The sequence below is a fragment of the Carassius carassius genome, chromosome 7, assembly GCF_963082965.1.
Source record: "Carassius carassius chromosome 7, fCarCar2.1, whole genome shotgun sequence".
In the NCBI taxonomy this organism is placed as follows: domain Eukaryota; kingdom Metazoa; phylum Chordata; class Actinopteri; order Cypriniformes; family Cyprinidae; genus Carassius; species Carassius carassius.
This window is the reverse complement of record NC_081761.1, coordinates 20183583-20198748: the sequence shown is the minus strand read 5'-3', so window position 1 is coordinate 20198748 and position 15166 is coordinate 20183583. Positions and strand designations below refer to the sequence as shown.

The 15166-nt window shown below is 39.0% G+C and overlaps 1 protein-coding gene and 1 non-coding gene across 3 annotated transcripts; both read left to right on the top strand.

The window, feature by feature from the left end:
• Positions 1-156: 156 nt before the first annotated feature.
• On the top strand, positions 157-5949 carry LOC132143681 (heat shock factor 2-binding protein-like). 2 transcript variants are annotated; one of them, XM_059554123.1, is made up of 8 exons: positions 157-312; positions 709-856; positions 2427-2530; positions 3317-3466; positions 3617-3758; positions 3869-3986; positions 5176-5279; positions 5659-5949. In XM_059554123.1, the coding sequence occupies exons 1-8, from the start codon at positions 262-264 to the stop codon at positions 5889-5891; spliced, it is 1050 nt and encodes a 349-aa protein (XP_059410106.1). In that variant the 5' UTR covers positions 157-261; the 3' UTR covers positions 5892-5949. The 2 variants fall into 2 exon arrangements, with proteins under 2 accessions (XP_059410106.1, XP_059410107.1); XM_059554124.1 differs by having other exon boundaries at positions 216-312; positions 680-856.
• A 2914-nt stretch (positions 5950-8863) lies between these two features.
• Positions 8864-8979, top strand: LOC132144355 (U5 spliceosomal RNA). The gene has a single exon (XR_009434346.1). It is a non-coding gene; the product is annotated as a U5 spliceosomal RNA (small nuclear RNA).
• Positions 8980-15166: the final 6187 nt, after the last annotated feature.

Genomic DNA, 15166 nt, shown 5'->3' with positions numbered 1-15166 from the left:
TTAAATCAGATAATTATTTTATGTATTTAAAAGATTAAAGTCATCTATCTATCTATATATCTATCTAGGCTTTTACGCAGTAATTATCTTTTATATTTTTAAAAATAAATAATATTGTCTTTACTGTTAATTTGGGGGATGGGTGACCAGTAGATGACTTGTTATGCGCTGAACAGTGGAGGGCGCTAAAGACATCGTTTATAAACATTATAATAGGTCAGAAGCCGTTCGTACAACATTGTCAAATTTGCACTTTTCGAAATGAAAACAACCAATACAGCTAATGTTTCGTCTGTGCCGTCTTTAGGAGAGGTAACTTTACTATTTTTGCGGATTTCAAGTTTGTTGTTGAGAAGCTGAAGTTGATGAAAGAGTTTATGCAGTGTTTAGCAAGCTAATTAGCTAATAAATTTTTTTGTTTGATATTTATTTACTTCTGTAAACATAAAGATCCTTTCTAAGTAAGTTAGATGGTGTCGTCACTAAAGTATTTTAATCGCTTTCCATGACCAACTCTGTTATAAAGATTGATAAAAACGATCGCAAGCGCCAGAATTACCACAAGATGTCACTGTTCAACTGTTAACGCACGCTCAACGATATAAGATTCATTTCAGGAGACGTTTAGTACTCTTCTTGTGCTCATACCGACGCTGTAAAGTTTGCTTACCTCTAACAGTAAACAAAAACGGTCCTGTGTGTTTAAAGGATGTAGGATCAGACTGTTTTGTTCGAGTCAGAAAGCGAGACTTGGAGAAACTGGAGGCAGAAGTCAGGACACTACGACAGCTTATGCCAAAAGTAATCAATAGTGACTGCATTGATACTATCCATAAAGGACGGTCTCTGGACGCATGTAAGCAAAATCTCTTCAAGTAGCAGTTTTAAGTTATGATGCACATGATTTAAATTTTCTTTCAGTAGCAGTGGTCAGTTATGATACACCTGTATAGTAAATAAACCTATGCAATGGACGTTGTTCCAACAGGGTTGAGCAAAATTCAGAATCAAAACTTTAATTCTTAAGATGGAATGTCAATTAAATTGGCCACACCTCACAAGAAGTTGAATTTGAATAACAAGAAGATACATTTACTGAATTGCAATTCGGAAGAAACCAACCCAGGTAATGCATCCTTAAATTTAAATAAAGCCTTCTTCCACTCTGGTTCACACAAGCTACTTATACATGCCACTTACACTATATAAACAATGCTTATAGCCAACATTCAAAGATTGCCTCGGAAAAATTTATCTAGAACAAATTATACCTGTATGAATTTCTTTGAATTTCATTCATCTCTGCTACCTTATATTTCAATTTAGTTTTTTTTTTTTTTAATTAAGCATCTTGTATCCTAGATCAGTTCAAATTTACATTTACATTTATCGAAAGTGACTTACAAATGAAGGCAATGGACGCAATCAAGGTCAACAAAAGAGCAATTATATGCAAGTGCTATATGATAAGTCTCAGTTAGCCTAATGCAGTTCAAGTAGCAAGTTTTTTTTATTATATAATAAACAAAAAGAAAACGGGTAGAATAGAAAAAGAATATAGCAAGCTAGTGTTAGAGGCCTTTTTTTGCCTTTTGTTAATTGTATAATAAATAAAAAGAAGACAAATAGCTTAGAATACAAAAAGAACAGAGAAACTAGTGTTAGTTGTTTTTTCCCTTTCTTTTTTAAGAAAACAAGCAGTACATGAATATAGAGAAAGTTTTTTTTTAACATATTTAAAATAGAGAGTGGTAGATTTAGAGGATCAAATAAAGATGGAAGAGATGTGTTTTTAGCCGATTCTTGAAGGTGGCAAAGGACTCGACTGCTCGGATTGAGCTGAGAAGGTCATTCCACAGGAGGGAACAGTTAAAGTCAGTGAAAGTGATTTTGAGGCTCTTTAGGGATGGAATAATAAAGCGGCATTCACTTGCAGAACACAAGCTTCAAGAGAGCACATAAGCCTGAAATAATGAATTTAGGTAAAGGGGTGCAGAGCCAGTGGCGGTTTTGTAGGTAAAGATCAATACCTAGATTTCTATGTGAGCAGCTATTGGTAGCCAGTGAAAATTGATAAACAGAGGTGTAACGTGCATTCTTTTCGGCTCATTAAAAATTGATGTTGCTGTTGCGTTCTGGATTAATTGTAAAGGTTTGATAAAACTCTCTGGAAGACCTGCCAAGAGAGCATTGCAGTAGCCCAGCCTGGACAGAACAAGAGCTTGAACAAGGAGTTGTGAAGCATGTTCTGAAAGAAAGGGCCTGATCTTCTTTAAAGTCTGATCTTGTTCTGAAATTTAGTGTTAAATTTAGAAAATACAGTCTCAATTCTGAATGGTGTGCAACCTTGTTTTACAGCGTTCATAACAATACTAAATGTTAATTCGGACAGTTGTTTTAATAAAAGTTTCTTTATTGTTATATAGTTAAAGAGCGCAGTGACCGTGAGAAGCAGCAACAGAGAGAGGATTGTCTGCACATTCGCTCCAGACTAGATGTTGCTCTGAGCGAGTGTCAGAGAGAGAAACAGGTAATAAAATAGAGAGGAGAGAATGAGAAAGTGAAGTGACATTCAGCCAAGTATGGTGACCCATACTCAGAATTCGTGCTCTGCATTTAACCCATCCAAAGTGCACACACACAGAGCATTGAACACGCACACTGTGGACACACACCCAGAGCAGTGGGCAGCCATTTATGCTGCGGCGCCCGGGGAGCAGTTGGGGGTTCGATGCCTTGCTCAAGGGCAACTAAGTCATGGTATTGCAGGTGGAGAGAGAACTGTACATGCACTCCCCCCACCCACAATTCCTGCCGACCCGAGACTCGAACTCACAACCCTTCGATTGCAAGTCCGACTCTCTAACCATTAGGCCACGACTTCCCAAAAGAAACTTCCCCTTCAGTCAGTATAAGTGAGATGGTTCTCAACCAGAGATATGGGACCTACACTGGTAGGCCTCACCGCAAAAATGATTATTCACATTTTTTCTAGTGATGTAATGCTTTTTTTTTTTGGGATGAGTAAAAAAAATCTTTTAAATTCATTGGTAATAAAAGGTGTAAAGCCTGAAGAACATTGAGCTAATGGAACGTATTTAAAGGAACAGGTCGCTCGAAGATGTCCTGGGAGACCTTTGAATATTATTCTTAACAATGTGGAGTCTTTGGGTCAAAAAGAAGAAAGAAGTTGAGAATCACTAGTGTGTTGGTGTGAGAGAGAGGGAGAAATCTCTTCCCCAAATACCTACGTTATTGTTGTCTAGTTATTAATTGTGTATATGTACTGTATGTTTCTCCTCGCATACATTTGTAGGAGAAGTTGGTTTTAAAGCAGCAGTTATGGGAGTGCAGAGAGGAGCTGCAGCAGCAGAAAGCATTTTGTACTGAGCTGGGCACTGCATCTTGCACCCTGCTCTGGAGTGCGTCCCAAAGGGAGGAAGCGATCAGAGACATACTGGCTGCTGTGAGTTCGTACCATTTTGGGAGAGGACACTGTTAAGGGTTGACTTCCAGTTAGATTAAGTGAGCCGGGTTGTTTTGTAAGTGGGAGGACATGAATTTTTCTTTACCTCAACCAGGTAAGAAAACTCTTCATACACTTGTGCATCCACAGGGTAAACTGGAGCCCTTCCTGAGCATTGCAGGTCGAACCATGGAGACTTCCATCAAGTTTCTGAATGAAGAGGCAAAGCCACAACAGAGTTACAATTCAAAAGAGCATCATTTAGTTCTGGCTCTGGCTGGCGTTGTTACCAGTGAGGGCAATGAGTTTGTTTTTACTACTATGGGTCATAACTTATTTATACTGTATATTACCATCTCAAGAACAAAAGAAATTGTCATTTCATCTGTTGATTGTTTTTAGATATCGCTGCTGTGTCTTGTGGACGGGACTTCTTATCCTCTTCTGCCCACATCCTGTTGGATACTTTGTTGCAGCTGCTGTATCTAATGAAACCAGGAGTGTTTCCAAAACTCAAAGTGTATGTCACTACTTTAAAATACACATCCGAATATTACTATTTATTTATGAATGTACAAATTTATATATATATATATATATATATATATATGAATGAACATTTTTGATAATAATGATCACACGTGCAGAATATATGTACATATATTGCATGTCTATATATGTGACCCTTGAACACAAAACCAGTCTTAAGTAGCACAGATATATTTGTAGCAATAGCCAACAATGCATTGTATGGGTCAAAATTATAGATTTTTCTTTTATGCCTAAAATCATTAAAATCATTAGGATATTAAGTAAAGATCATGTTCCATGAAGATTTTTCTACTGTAAATATATACAAACATAATTTTTAATTAGTAATATGCATTGCGTAGAACTTCATTTGGACAGACGATTTTCTCAATATTTAGTTTTTTTTTTGCATCCTCAGATTCCAGATTTTCCAGCTTATTTATTCAGCTTTCAGATGATGTATATATAAAATTTCCCAAAATTGATCCTTATGACTGGTTTTGTGGTCCAGGGTCACATATGAAATATATTGTCTTATGAAGTAAAAAAAAAATAAATAAATAAATAAAATATTAGAAACCAAAACAGTTTCATGTATTAACTTATATTTAGCACATACAAATATGTCTGTTTTATAGATTTTTGGATATAAAAGTCTAGATTCATCCTAAAACCCTTTGATGCATGTTGATATTATAGAAATAAATCTAAAAGATAGACATGTATTTAGACATGAAATAAATTTATTACAAAACATATAAATAAATATGTTGTTGAAAAAAAGCCATCATACATGTATATTTTTACTATAGGCATTGTGTAATTAACAATCAAACTTGGGAGTGTACATATGAAAATTATATATCGCTGTATATGTAACATATATGTGAATATTGCTTTTGCTACATAGGGCAATGTATATATATATGTCATATATTATGTTTTTATATGGGCGAGATGTGAATTCACATGTCTTTAGGGTGTAATGAAAACCTTACTACTTTTTTTTTAACTAGATTTTGAAAAGAAAAATGTATTTATTGTGGACACTTGCTTAATGTTTATACAATATGCAGTTTGTTAAACTGAGTTGTTGTTATTATTGTATACCATATTTTGAAATAAGTTGACGTATGTGGTTCCTTCTAAAGTATGTGACTGTTTAATTTTGTGTGCAGATTGATGTTAATGGCTCTATATAACATCACTATTAGTGTGAATGGGCTGAAGCTCGTAAGTGAGAGCCCTGGACTTCTACTTCTTCTGAGCACACTTCTGGAAGGTGCGTATGTGTAAGTTTGTGTGTGAACATTTAAAGGTCTTTGCACACAGATTCCGGAATTCTCATTCGAAATTGTTGTACATAAAAAAAAAATATATATATATGACCTGTTGTGCCAATCACGTTTACACACTTTCTCTGAAACTTTCGTCATAAAAAAAAAAATCAGTCATGTTCAATTTTTTTTTTTTTCGTATCCGTAGCAAGCATCTTGTGGAAAGGATGACAAATACAAAAAAACGCATACAAAAATTTTGGACTCCATGTCCAAGGAACTTTGGAGTTCATTTAATTTCAGTTAAATGCCTTCTCAGCACTGTTCATAGAGGATTATATTGAGCTCTGACCTGCATAGAAACACTCTCTCGCTCTCCCACAGACCCTGACCCAGAAGTGTGTCTGCAGTCATTGAGGCTCCTTCAGTCCTTACTGCTGGAGAGAGAGGTCATGCCACACATTACAACTGATTTTCTGAGCTCTTTTCCAATCAGTCGTATCCACCATCTAGCTTCAAGCCGCCACTCCGCTCTCAAGCAAACAGCTCAGGAGACACTGGAAGATTTGGCTAGCTTTACCAACTCCCAAACTAAAGACTCAGAGAAGGAGCAGTGAAGCCCAGGCCTTAATACTCACTTAAAAAAGTAGGCATAGGTCTAGCAAAATGCATACTAATTCTATAATTAATAATTAATTTTCATTCCACAGTTTGTTAGTTTAGTCATCTTGTACTGTCTTAGGCCCTTAAAGTGTTAAGAAGTGACTTCTACAGAACTTTCTAAGCGTTAATTGTGACGTAAATGCTGAACACCTCTATAGATAGATGTGCATGTCTTTTATAAAATGCCAGAAGAGCCATAACACATACTTTCATACTCAGCATGCCCTTTATAGCACTTTATGCTCTGAATGAAATTAGCATCAGATCGATATGTGTGCTGCCCTTTCTAACACACCCACAACATCAACTGTCTCTGTAGTCCAGCCTACGTGGAATTCTAAACTTAAACATTGGGATGATAAATCATCCCTTTACAAGAAGCCTTACAAAGGATCATTGTTAGGCCACAACACAGCAATCAGCATATAAGTCACAGAAAAAACTAAAGTGTGGCCCTTTGGGAGTCAGCAGCAATAATGTTAGACATGATGGTGTCTAGTGTATCTAAAGTTAAATGCAGTTAAATTACCTTTTAGTTGATTGTTTTATTTCTAAACTGACAAATAGAATGTTCTTAATGTTTGATTGTTTTCATTTTCATCGATTGCTTTGATTGTGGTCTTTCTCCATTTCTTTTATAATGTTTATTTATTTATATGTATATCTGTATTACTGTGCAAAGATCTGTTCAAGTTCAACAATTAAAGGTGTTAAGTGTTTTTTTGTTTTTTTTATTCTGATGATTTGTCATTCAAGAAGTTCTGTTCTGTAAAAGTGTCTGACACCAATTTGTAATATGTTAATTTGTCCATTTCAGAGACATGCAATAATTGTTTTTGTTTCAAATTTTACATTCTCTCTGTGAATGCATGTACAGGATCAATTAAACACAGAACATTTCTACCAAACACTTCAAACCATTTCTCTTTACTTCAAACACTGCCCCAGATACTTAAAATTAAGAATTGTTTTTAAGTCACTAGCCTATGTGCTGACTTGTGTTCACATACATACTTGCATTTAGCATTATAAATGGATTATAAGTAGAACAGAGGGATGGAGGAACAGATGACAAGTGATAATGAGGCAGGGAAAATAAGGTGTCTAAGAGGGAGTTCTTAAACTGGTGTCCAGAAACACAACCTGACTGGTTCACTGACCGAGTGGGGGACACCCGTTTCCTCTTGTATCCAAGTTTCCTGCCCTACATCTATTCACAAGCAATAGCCAACTAAAAACCCAAGCTTAGTAAGCCAGCAAGATGAACTGAATAAAAGTTTAAATGATTCAGCGCGTGCTTGGACAGAATCATTTCCCTTCTCTCTAATCTGCTCTATACTTTACTGAGAGAATCAGATTTAACTCTGCTGCCGCCTACATTTGCGTCATGATGCCTACAGCGCTCTGCAGTCTGCATTATAGTGCTATAATGTACTAAAGAAGATCTTTGTAAACGCTCCCCAAGGCAGGGCACTACTGTTATAGCGTTAATCGCTGGTTACTGGGTAAACACCCATCTGTAGCTTAATGTCTGGGAACTTGTGGTCCTGCGTTTACGCGTGTTCTATGTGAAGTTGCTGGGCAACATTAAATTTCGTTTCAGTGCTCTCTGACGCAAAAGTGACGTTAAAAAAGTAAGAATAATTTTGTTATGGTATGTTGGCAGGAGGCGGAGACGATCTCATCAACTTCGTTGACTTAACTCTGAGGGGAATATGCTACTTGATGAAACGTGGAGCGGTTGCTGGAGAAATGATGACAGTCCAGCGCGAGATGACTGACTGCTCATGGAACAAGAAAACAAGAAAATTATTTGGATATTGACTTCTTAAACAGGCTTTTTTTTTTTTAGCTTAATTTAAAGCATCCCTGAACATTTTCAACATATGAAGAGAACTTTATAAAAATGGATTAAGTTCCAAAAGGTAATTACAACCAGAACGTTTTTTCTTTGAAGCTATGATTATTTATTTATTTAACTATTTGGTTTGGCTATAGGCTACGAATATTAAAAAGAAGATGAACATTTTGAATGCTCTGAAACTAAAACGTTTAAGAAGTCGTTCCATGAATAACGTTTTTGTGCTGACGTTTCGAGAACATTATAACTTGACGGAATGCCATTTGATCGTAACTTTGTAAGAACAAAACAAACAAACAAAAAAAAAAACACCAAAATTCTGCACTAACAGTTATATTTTATTAGAACAACATCAGTGAAAGAGAAAATAATATTTATCAATTGCACAAATTCTTCATTAGAACATCTTAAAAAACACAGTTTCCTTTTCCCATGTCATCACATTGTTTAGAGCCGAAGAAACAAATAGAAAAAAAAAACATTTTTGAAAAATTATATTTTATTCATATGTTATGCTATGTCCTCTGTAGTGGACACTAGGACTCAGTTGTTTAAAAAATAAAATGACATGAAACTGAAAAAAAAAAAAAAAAAAATCAATCACCAATAACTTTTTGGGTTTATGGATTTATTTTACCAAAACTTGTATAAAGATGATTTTCATGTTATGATATAATGGAATGAATTGATACACCATTTTACTTTATGCAATATGTGGGTAAAATGGCCATAAATTAATATTCCCATTCAATGCAATGTATCTACACTGTATCTAATTTGCATAGTAATGTATTCTTGGAGCAACATTTAATGAAAAAAAAAGTTTAATAATTGGAGTAATAATTGGCAACACTTAAATAATAATAGACTATCTAATATTTCATAGTAATATTGATGTTTAATTTATTTCCATATTCTCTTGTTGTGTCTCCCAAAATGCCTGATAAACCTGATTTAAGTCCTGACGTCCTCTACAGTGGACATGTTCTGTAAAAGAAAGTCATTTTTTGATTTGAAACCCCATAACGTTTTGAAATAACGTCTGAGATGTTGGTTTATGAAATACAACTCGAGTTTCTCTTTATTATCGCATAAATCTTTCGCCTTTTAAGAAAGATTTCCGTGGAGGGGAACTTTTGCGAGTGACCTGTATTTTTGGGTGCTCTGCTCACAGCAGAGTTACATTTTTTGTGGAAGTCGTGGCCTAATGGTTAGAGAGTTGGACTCGCAATCGAAGGGTTGTGAGTACGAGTCTCGGGCCGGCAGGAATTGTGGGTGGGGGGAGTGCATGTACAGTGCTCTCAATACCACGACTTAGGTGCCCTTGAGCAAGGCATCGAACCCCCAACTGCTCCCTGGGCGCCACTGCTCTGGGTGTGTGTTCACAGTGTGTGAGTGTTCACTGTTCTGTGTGTGTGCACTTTGGATGGGTTAAATGCAGAGCACGAATTCTGAGTATGGGTCACCATACTTGGCTGAATGTCAAGTCACACAATTTGAAAAGTAGTCTGATTTAAATTATAATTACACAGATTTGAAAATTCCGTTGGATAATTATAGGGCCTAACTTTAAACCAACTGATGGAAATAAATAATAACTGAACTTTTAACAGTTTTGTTACAAAGCACAATATTATGGTGAAATTAGATCTTGTGTTTGTTGCAACCCGATCTCACGGCAATTCGTACATTTTTCACGAGGTGGCTTATTCGTTTGAATTCGTACGACCACACTTGTACAAATTCATAAGATTTTTGCCAAATCGTACGTATTTTACGAGTTGCACAATTCGTATGAATTTGTACAAATGACCTACACCTAACGCCGGCCCTAAACCTAACCATCACTGGGGTTTAGACAAATTGTATAAAATCGTACGAGTGAGGTCGTATAAATTCGTACGAATAAGCCACCTCGTAAAATACGTACAAATTGGTCGTGAGATAGCATTGTTTGTTGAGTTAAAACCGAATTATTGTTGTATAAGCATAGCAAGCATCATAGCAAAAAGGATAACAAACTTAAAGACATTAGCCCTTCATTCATGACATGGATACCATAATGATCATAAAGAGTGAACATAGTTGCATACTTTTATATTTTGCTCGTTTCTCTTCTTCTTCTTTTCTTTCTTTTTAGGGTTAGGGTTAGGGTTATTTTTATTTTTTATGGTTAGTTTTTTTTTTCCTCTAATTTGGCACCTGATGGCTTTGACCTTTTCCTGTCCATCTCTGTGTTTATTTGGCACTGGACAATCAGCAGATTTTCCATCCTCCCAACACTGTCACTCACGACCAGAAGTCAAGACTAAACCAATTCACATTAGTGACCACATCGTTTTGTACTATTTTTATTAGCCATTTAACACAATTCAGAAAAACACAAATGTGCAGGAACTATAAGCCTGTATTCATAATATTATGAATGAAATGTTCGTTATTTGTAAGAAAGTTGAGGTGTGACTCCGTTCCATTTGGGAGAGACACAGAGGTGAACTGCCCCCCACGCCGAACCCCGCTCCTCTCTCCCCTTCTCACTCAGCTTCAGTGTACGGCTATGACTTCGCGCGCATTCTCGGTCTCTCTCGCGCAGTCTCGATATCTCTAAGAACGCACTCGGTCTCTATTTTGCGAACATTCGCTCTCTTTTGGACGTACTCGGTCTTTCTCACTCACTGTCGCTCTCTCTTGCATCTCGCTCTTTCTCTCGGACATACTCGGTCTCTCTGGCGAACTGTTGCTCTCTCTCTCGGCATTCACATTACTTTTGTCCAGCCCGGCGCCTCAAACACGGCACCTTCTCAGCAAGCAGAGGCGCTAATTTGCCAATTCCCCACACAGTAAAATGATATATAATAGAAAACCGCTTCGCAGCAGCGGCACAGAGGATTATTTATTTTATTTTTTTTTTTATAACTGCTCGTGCCCCCCCCCCCCCATGTATCATGAAAAAATGCCGCCCAGTGCGGCTTCATGGTTCGCCCATGCTAAAAGCGTCTCAGTTTACGAATGTAACCATGGTTCCCTAAGTAGGGAATGAGACACTGCTGTTACAAGCCTGGCTCAAAGCAAGCAACAGAGTAGGGAAAGACCACACGCGGACTCATACGGGGCATGGGACAAGGTGTCAGCCACGATGTTATCCACACCCCGAATGTGCCGGATCAGTAGGCTATACGGTTGTAAAAATAACACCCAGCGCATAAGGCGCTGACTTGGGCTCTTTAGAGAATATAAGAACGTTAGTGGGTTATGATCAGAATAAATGGTAACCAGAACAGCACCCCCACTTAAATAAACATCAAAGTGTTGTGATCCCCAGATTAAAGCCAGTGTTTCTTTCTCGATGGTCGAGTAATTTAACTGGTGGCGGTTAAACTTTTTTGAGAAGAAACACACTGGCTGATCTACGCCTTTCTCATCCCTCTGCAGGAGCACGGCCCCAGCACCCACATGGCTAGCGTCGACCTGCATCTGGAATGACTGGTCCATGCGGGGAGCCATTAACACAGGAGCAGATGTTAACAACAACTTCACATTCTCAAATGCGGCCTGACAAATCTCGGTCCAATCAAATTTCATATGGCCTTTCAAAATGGGGCAACGACAGTTAGCACAAAATAAATGAAAGTTAGCACAGAAGCCATGATAATACCCCACCATTCCTAAAAAACCATCTAAGCTCAGGTTTGGTAGCTGGAACAGGGAAATTATCGATAGCCACCACCTGCCCTCACCACCTTCCCCAAATAAACAACTGTCGCCTGGGCAAACTCGCACTTAGGGAGATTTACAGTGAGACGAGCTTCAACTAGCCGTGTAAAAAGAACCTGGATACACTCAGGATGTTCAGACCACCCGTCACTATACACGACCACATCATCCAAATAAACAGCACAGCCCTGTAAACCAGAGACTACCGCGGTTCATTAGTCGCTGAAATGTGGCGGGCACATTTCGTAACCCAAAGCTCATCACAGAGTACGAATATAGGCCAGACGGCATTATAAAGGCTGAAACCTCCTGAGCCCGAGGTGTCAAAGGAAACTGATTGTAGCCTTTAAGCAAATCAAACTTACTTACGAACCTGACCGATCCTACCCGGTCAACACAGTCTTCAACCCTTGGGAGCGGAAAAGAGTCTGGCTTTGTGATGTTATTTAGCTTCCGATAATCGGTGTCCAACTTAGACAACTTCTCGGAGTTCTTCAACCGAGGCTGGAGCACACAGTCGTCTGGGCTAACCACATCCACATCACCACCTGCTGCCACCATGTGAGAAGAGAAACTAGATATCCCAGCAACTGCAGCCAAAGCAACTGACTTAACCTGGTCACCAGTCTCTGCTGCCCCAGAACCCGGAGACCTACTGTAGTAAGGTTTCAAAAGATTAATGTGACACAGTTGAATAGTACGCCTAGGGTCAGGAGTTGAAACTAGATAGTTCAGGTCTGACACCTGCCGAACAACAGTGTAAGGACCTGCATATTTAGCAAGAAAGGGAGAACTGGCTATCGGCAACAGCGCCAGAACCTGATCTCCCAGACTGAATACTCTCGGCTCAGCCCGGCGATCATACCAGCTCTTCATTTTCTTCTGAGCCTTATTCAGATTTTCTACAGCCATCTCACAAGCTAAGAACAATTTCCGGCGAAAGCCGTTCTCATACTCCAACAAGTTAGTAGGACTTTCAGGACACTTCAGCTTATCCTGCAGGACAGCTAAAGGCCCCCGAACTCTATGGCCGAACACCAAATCATTAGGTGAGAAACCCGTACTTTCCTGTGTTACATCACATGCTGCAAGCAACAACCATGGAAGCCCTTCTTCCCAGTCTTTACTAAGCTGAACACAGTAACCCCTAAGCAGTGACTTGAGTGTCTGGTGAAAATGCTCCAAAGAGCTTTGGCTCTGGGCGTGATAAGCACTAATGAGCTGATGTTTAACATGCAACTGCTCCAGCACTTCTGAAAACATACGTGATGTAAAATTGGAGCCTCTGTCACTCTGAATAATCCGTGGGAGGCCAAAGATGGAGATAAACTGAGAGAGAGCCTTCACCACCGACTTCATAGAAATTGTACGTAACGCATAGGCAGCCGGGTAACGGGTGGCCTGACACATCACAGTCAAAAGGTAAACACACCCTGACTTAGATGGAGGCAATGGTCCAACAAAGTCGATTAGCAAATACTCAAATGGGTTCCCTAAAGCTGGAATAGGGTAAAGTGGAGCGGGCTTGATCACCTGATTAGGCTTTCCAGTTAACTGACATGTATGACAGGTCTTAATGAAACATGCCACATCCTTCTTTAGGCCAAGCCAATAGAAGTACTTCATAAGTCTGTCATCCGTCTCCCGCACACTCAAATGGCCCGCTATATCACCATGAGCCGTCTTTAGTATCAAGTCTCTAATCTTCACAGGCACTACTATCTGGAACACAGGATCATCAAACACATCATTAATCTGAGGCATCCACTTATGAACCAACAGCCCATCCTGAACAAAATAACCCCTCGCTGCACTATGTCGCTCCTCAGCAGGCAAAACCCCAGCAAACAGTTCACTTAATGTTGAGTCCTCCTTCTGAGCTACAACAAAATCACTAAATGACAGAGAAAATGGCAAATCTGGCAAAACAATCGGCTGCAAATCAGGCTTACGATTTTTCTCTAAAACCTCAGTTCCAGAGGCACGGTTCATGGCATGTGTGTTACTGCAAAGACAGTAAACACCTCAAGTAAGCTCTGCAGGCTACTATCAGCACCTGATGGGATAGATGGAACACTCTTAACCACCACAGGTGGCGGCACATCACGCCAAACACGGCTCCAGCCAGGTTATTACCCAAGATGAGTTATTACAACCTCACCCTGAACCATGTCTGACTGTAGCTCAATCCTATGCAGAGGAACAGTTACAACCTGCAACCCAATTCCCCTCATTAAAACATTACCAGTGCTGGCCTCACTAGAAAGAAGCAAAACAGACTCTAAAAGAAAAGATTCACAGGCCCCCGTATCTCTAAGAATTTTAACTGACACCTTTGCAGAACTGCCCACCAACGATACAAAACCATCTGTAATGAAAGGAGAGTAATCATTGACATCGGCTTCAATTACATCCAAACGGCTATATTGGCTAGATCCAACAAGGCTTTCTGCAGACAAGTTAGAGGAGGCCACACCCACTTCAGGGTTTGACCTAATCTCTGTGTGGATGAACTCAGACCGTGCGCGCGCACCAGAAACGGCAAGAGCAACAGGTCTTGACATGCCAGGTTTGCTCCTCTGGCCCTTTTATTTCAAGGCCGGACACTCGTTCTTCCAATACCCCTTCTCTAAACAGTAACAACAAGCATCCGGATCTGCCCTGCCACGAGACTGTTCTTTAGCGCCAGACTGACTATTATTAGAAAATCTGGAACGTTCACTGAAACGTCCAAAGCGCTGCTCGCAGTAGCCCCTCCCTGGATTATATTCGTAAAAATTTTGCCTGTGTGTTAAAACATATTCATCAGACAAAACTGCGGCGTCTGCTGCTGTTTTTACCTTCCGCTCATTTATATATACTGTGATTCGATCAGGGAGGATGTTTCTAAATTACTCTAAAACAATTGAATTACACAATTCTTCAAAGGTAGAGACACCTACTGCAACACACCAACGATTGAAATGACAATTCAGCTCTCTTACTAGCTCTGTATAAGTCTGCTTTTCTCCCTTCTTCCAATTACGAAATCGCAGTCTAAATGCTCCTGGAACTAACTCATATACTTTAAGCACAGCATCTTTCACGCTTATATAAATCTTTCTTTCAGACACCAACAAAGCAATAAACGCCTCCTGCGCTTTTCCAACTAGAACGCTCTGGAGTAACAACGTTCGTTCAGGATCACTCCAACCACGATCATCTGCCACGCTTTCAAACAGTGAAAAGAACACATCCGGATCTTTCTCATTAAACCTTGGTAGCAATCTGGCCATATTAGAGATATCAGTGGTGCGCGCATCGCCACCGGTATCACCAATAATTTTCCATTCTGCAATCAACCTAAAACGTTCTAAAGTAATTTCTCGATCACTTTTGATTTTATTATATTCTAGTTAACATTCGGCTTCTCTCTCTCGACATTCAGCTTCTCGCTCTCTTTGTTGCATTTCTAACAGCTCTTTTTGTTTGTTTTAAAGGTAAGACCAAAATTACTGCAAGACTCACCCAAACTTGCCCGTGGCGTTGAAGCACCTTGAAGGCTCCAACTCATCCATTGAAGCTATTGATGGGAGAATTTTCTTTCAGCCAATTTAGTTCCAACCGCCTGCCTTATCTGTGACAATTTCACTTTTTTTTTCAACCCCAATACAA

Excerpts from the sequence above, each read along its gene's own strand:
- LOC132143681 (XM_059554123.1), top strand. The coding sequence starts at position 262 with ATGAAAACAACCAATACAGCTAATGTTTCGTCTGTGCCGTCTTTAGGA. Across the intron at positions 313-708 it reads CTGTGCCGTCTTTAGGAGAG|GATGTAGGATCAGACTGTTT; the intron begins GTAACTTTACTA and ends GTGTGTTTAAAG. Across the intron at positions 3,987-5,175 it reads GTGTTTCCAAAACTCAAAGT|ATTGATGTTAATGGCTCTAT; the intron begins GTATGTCACTAC and ends TTTTGTGTGCAG.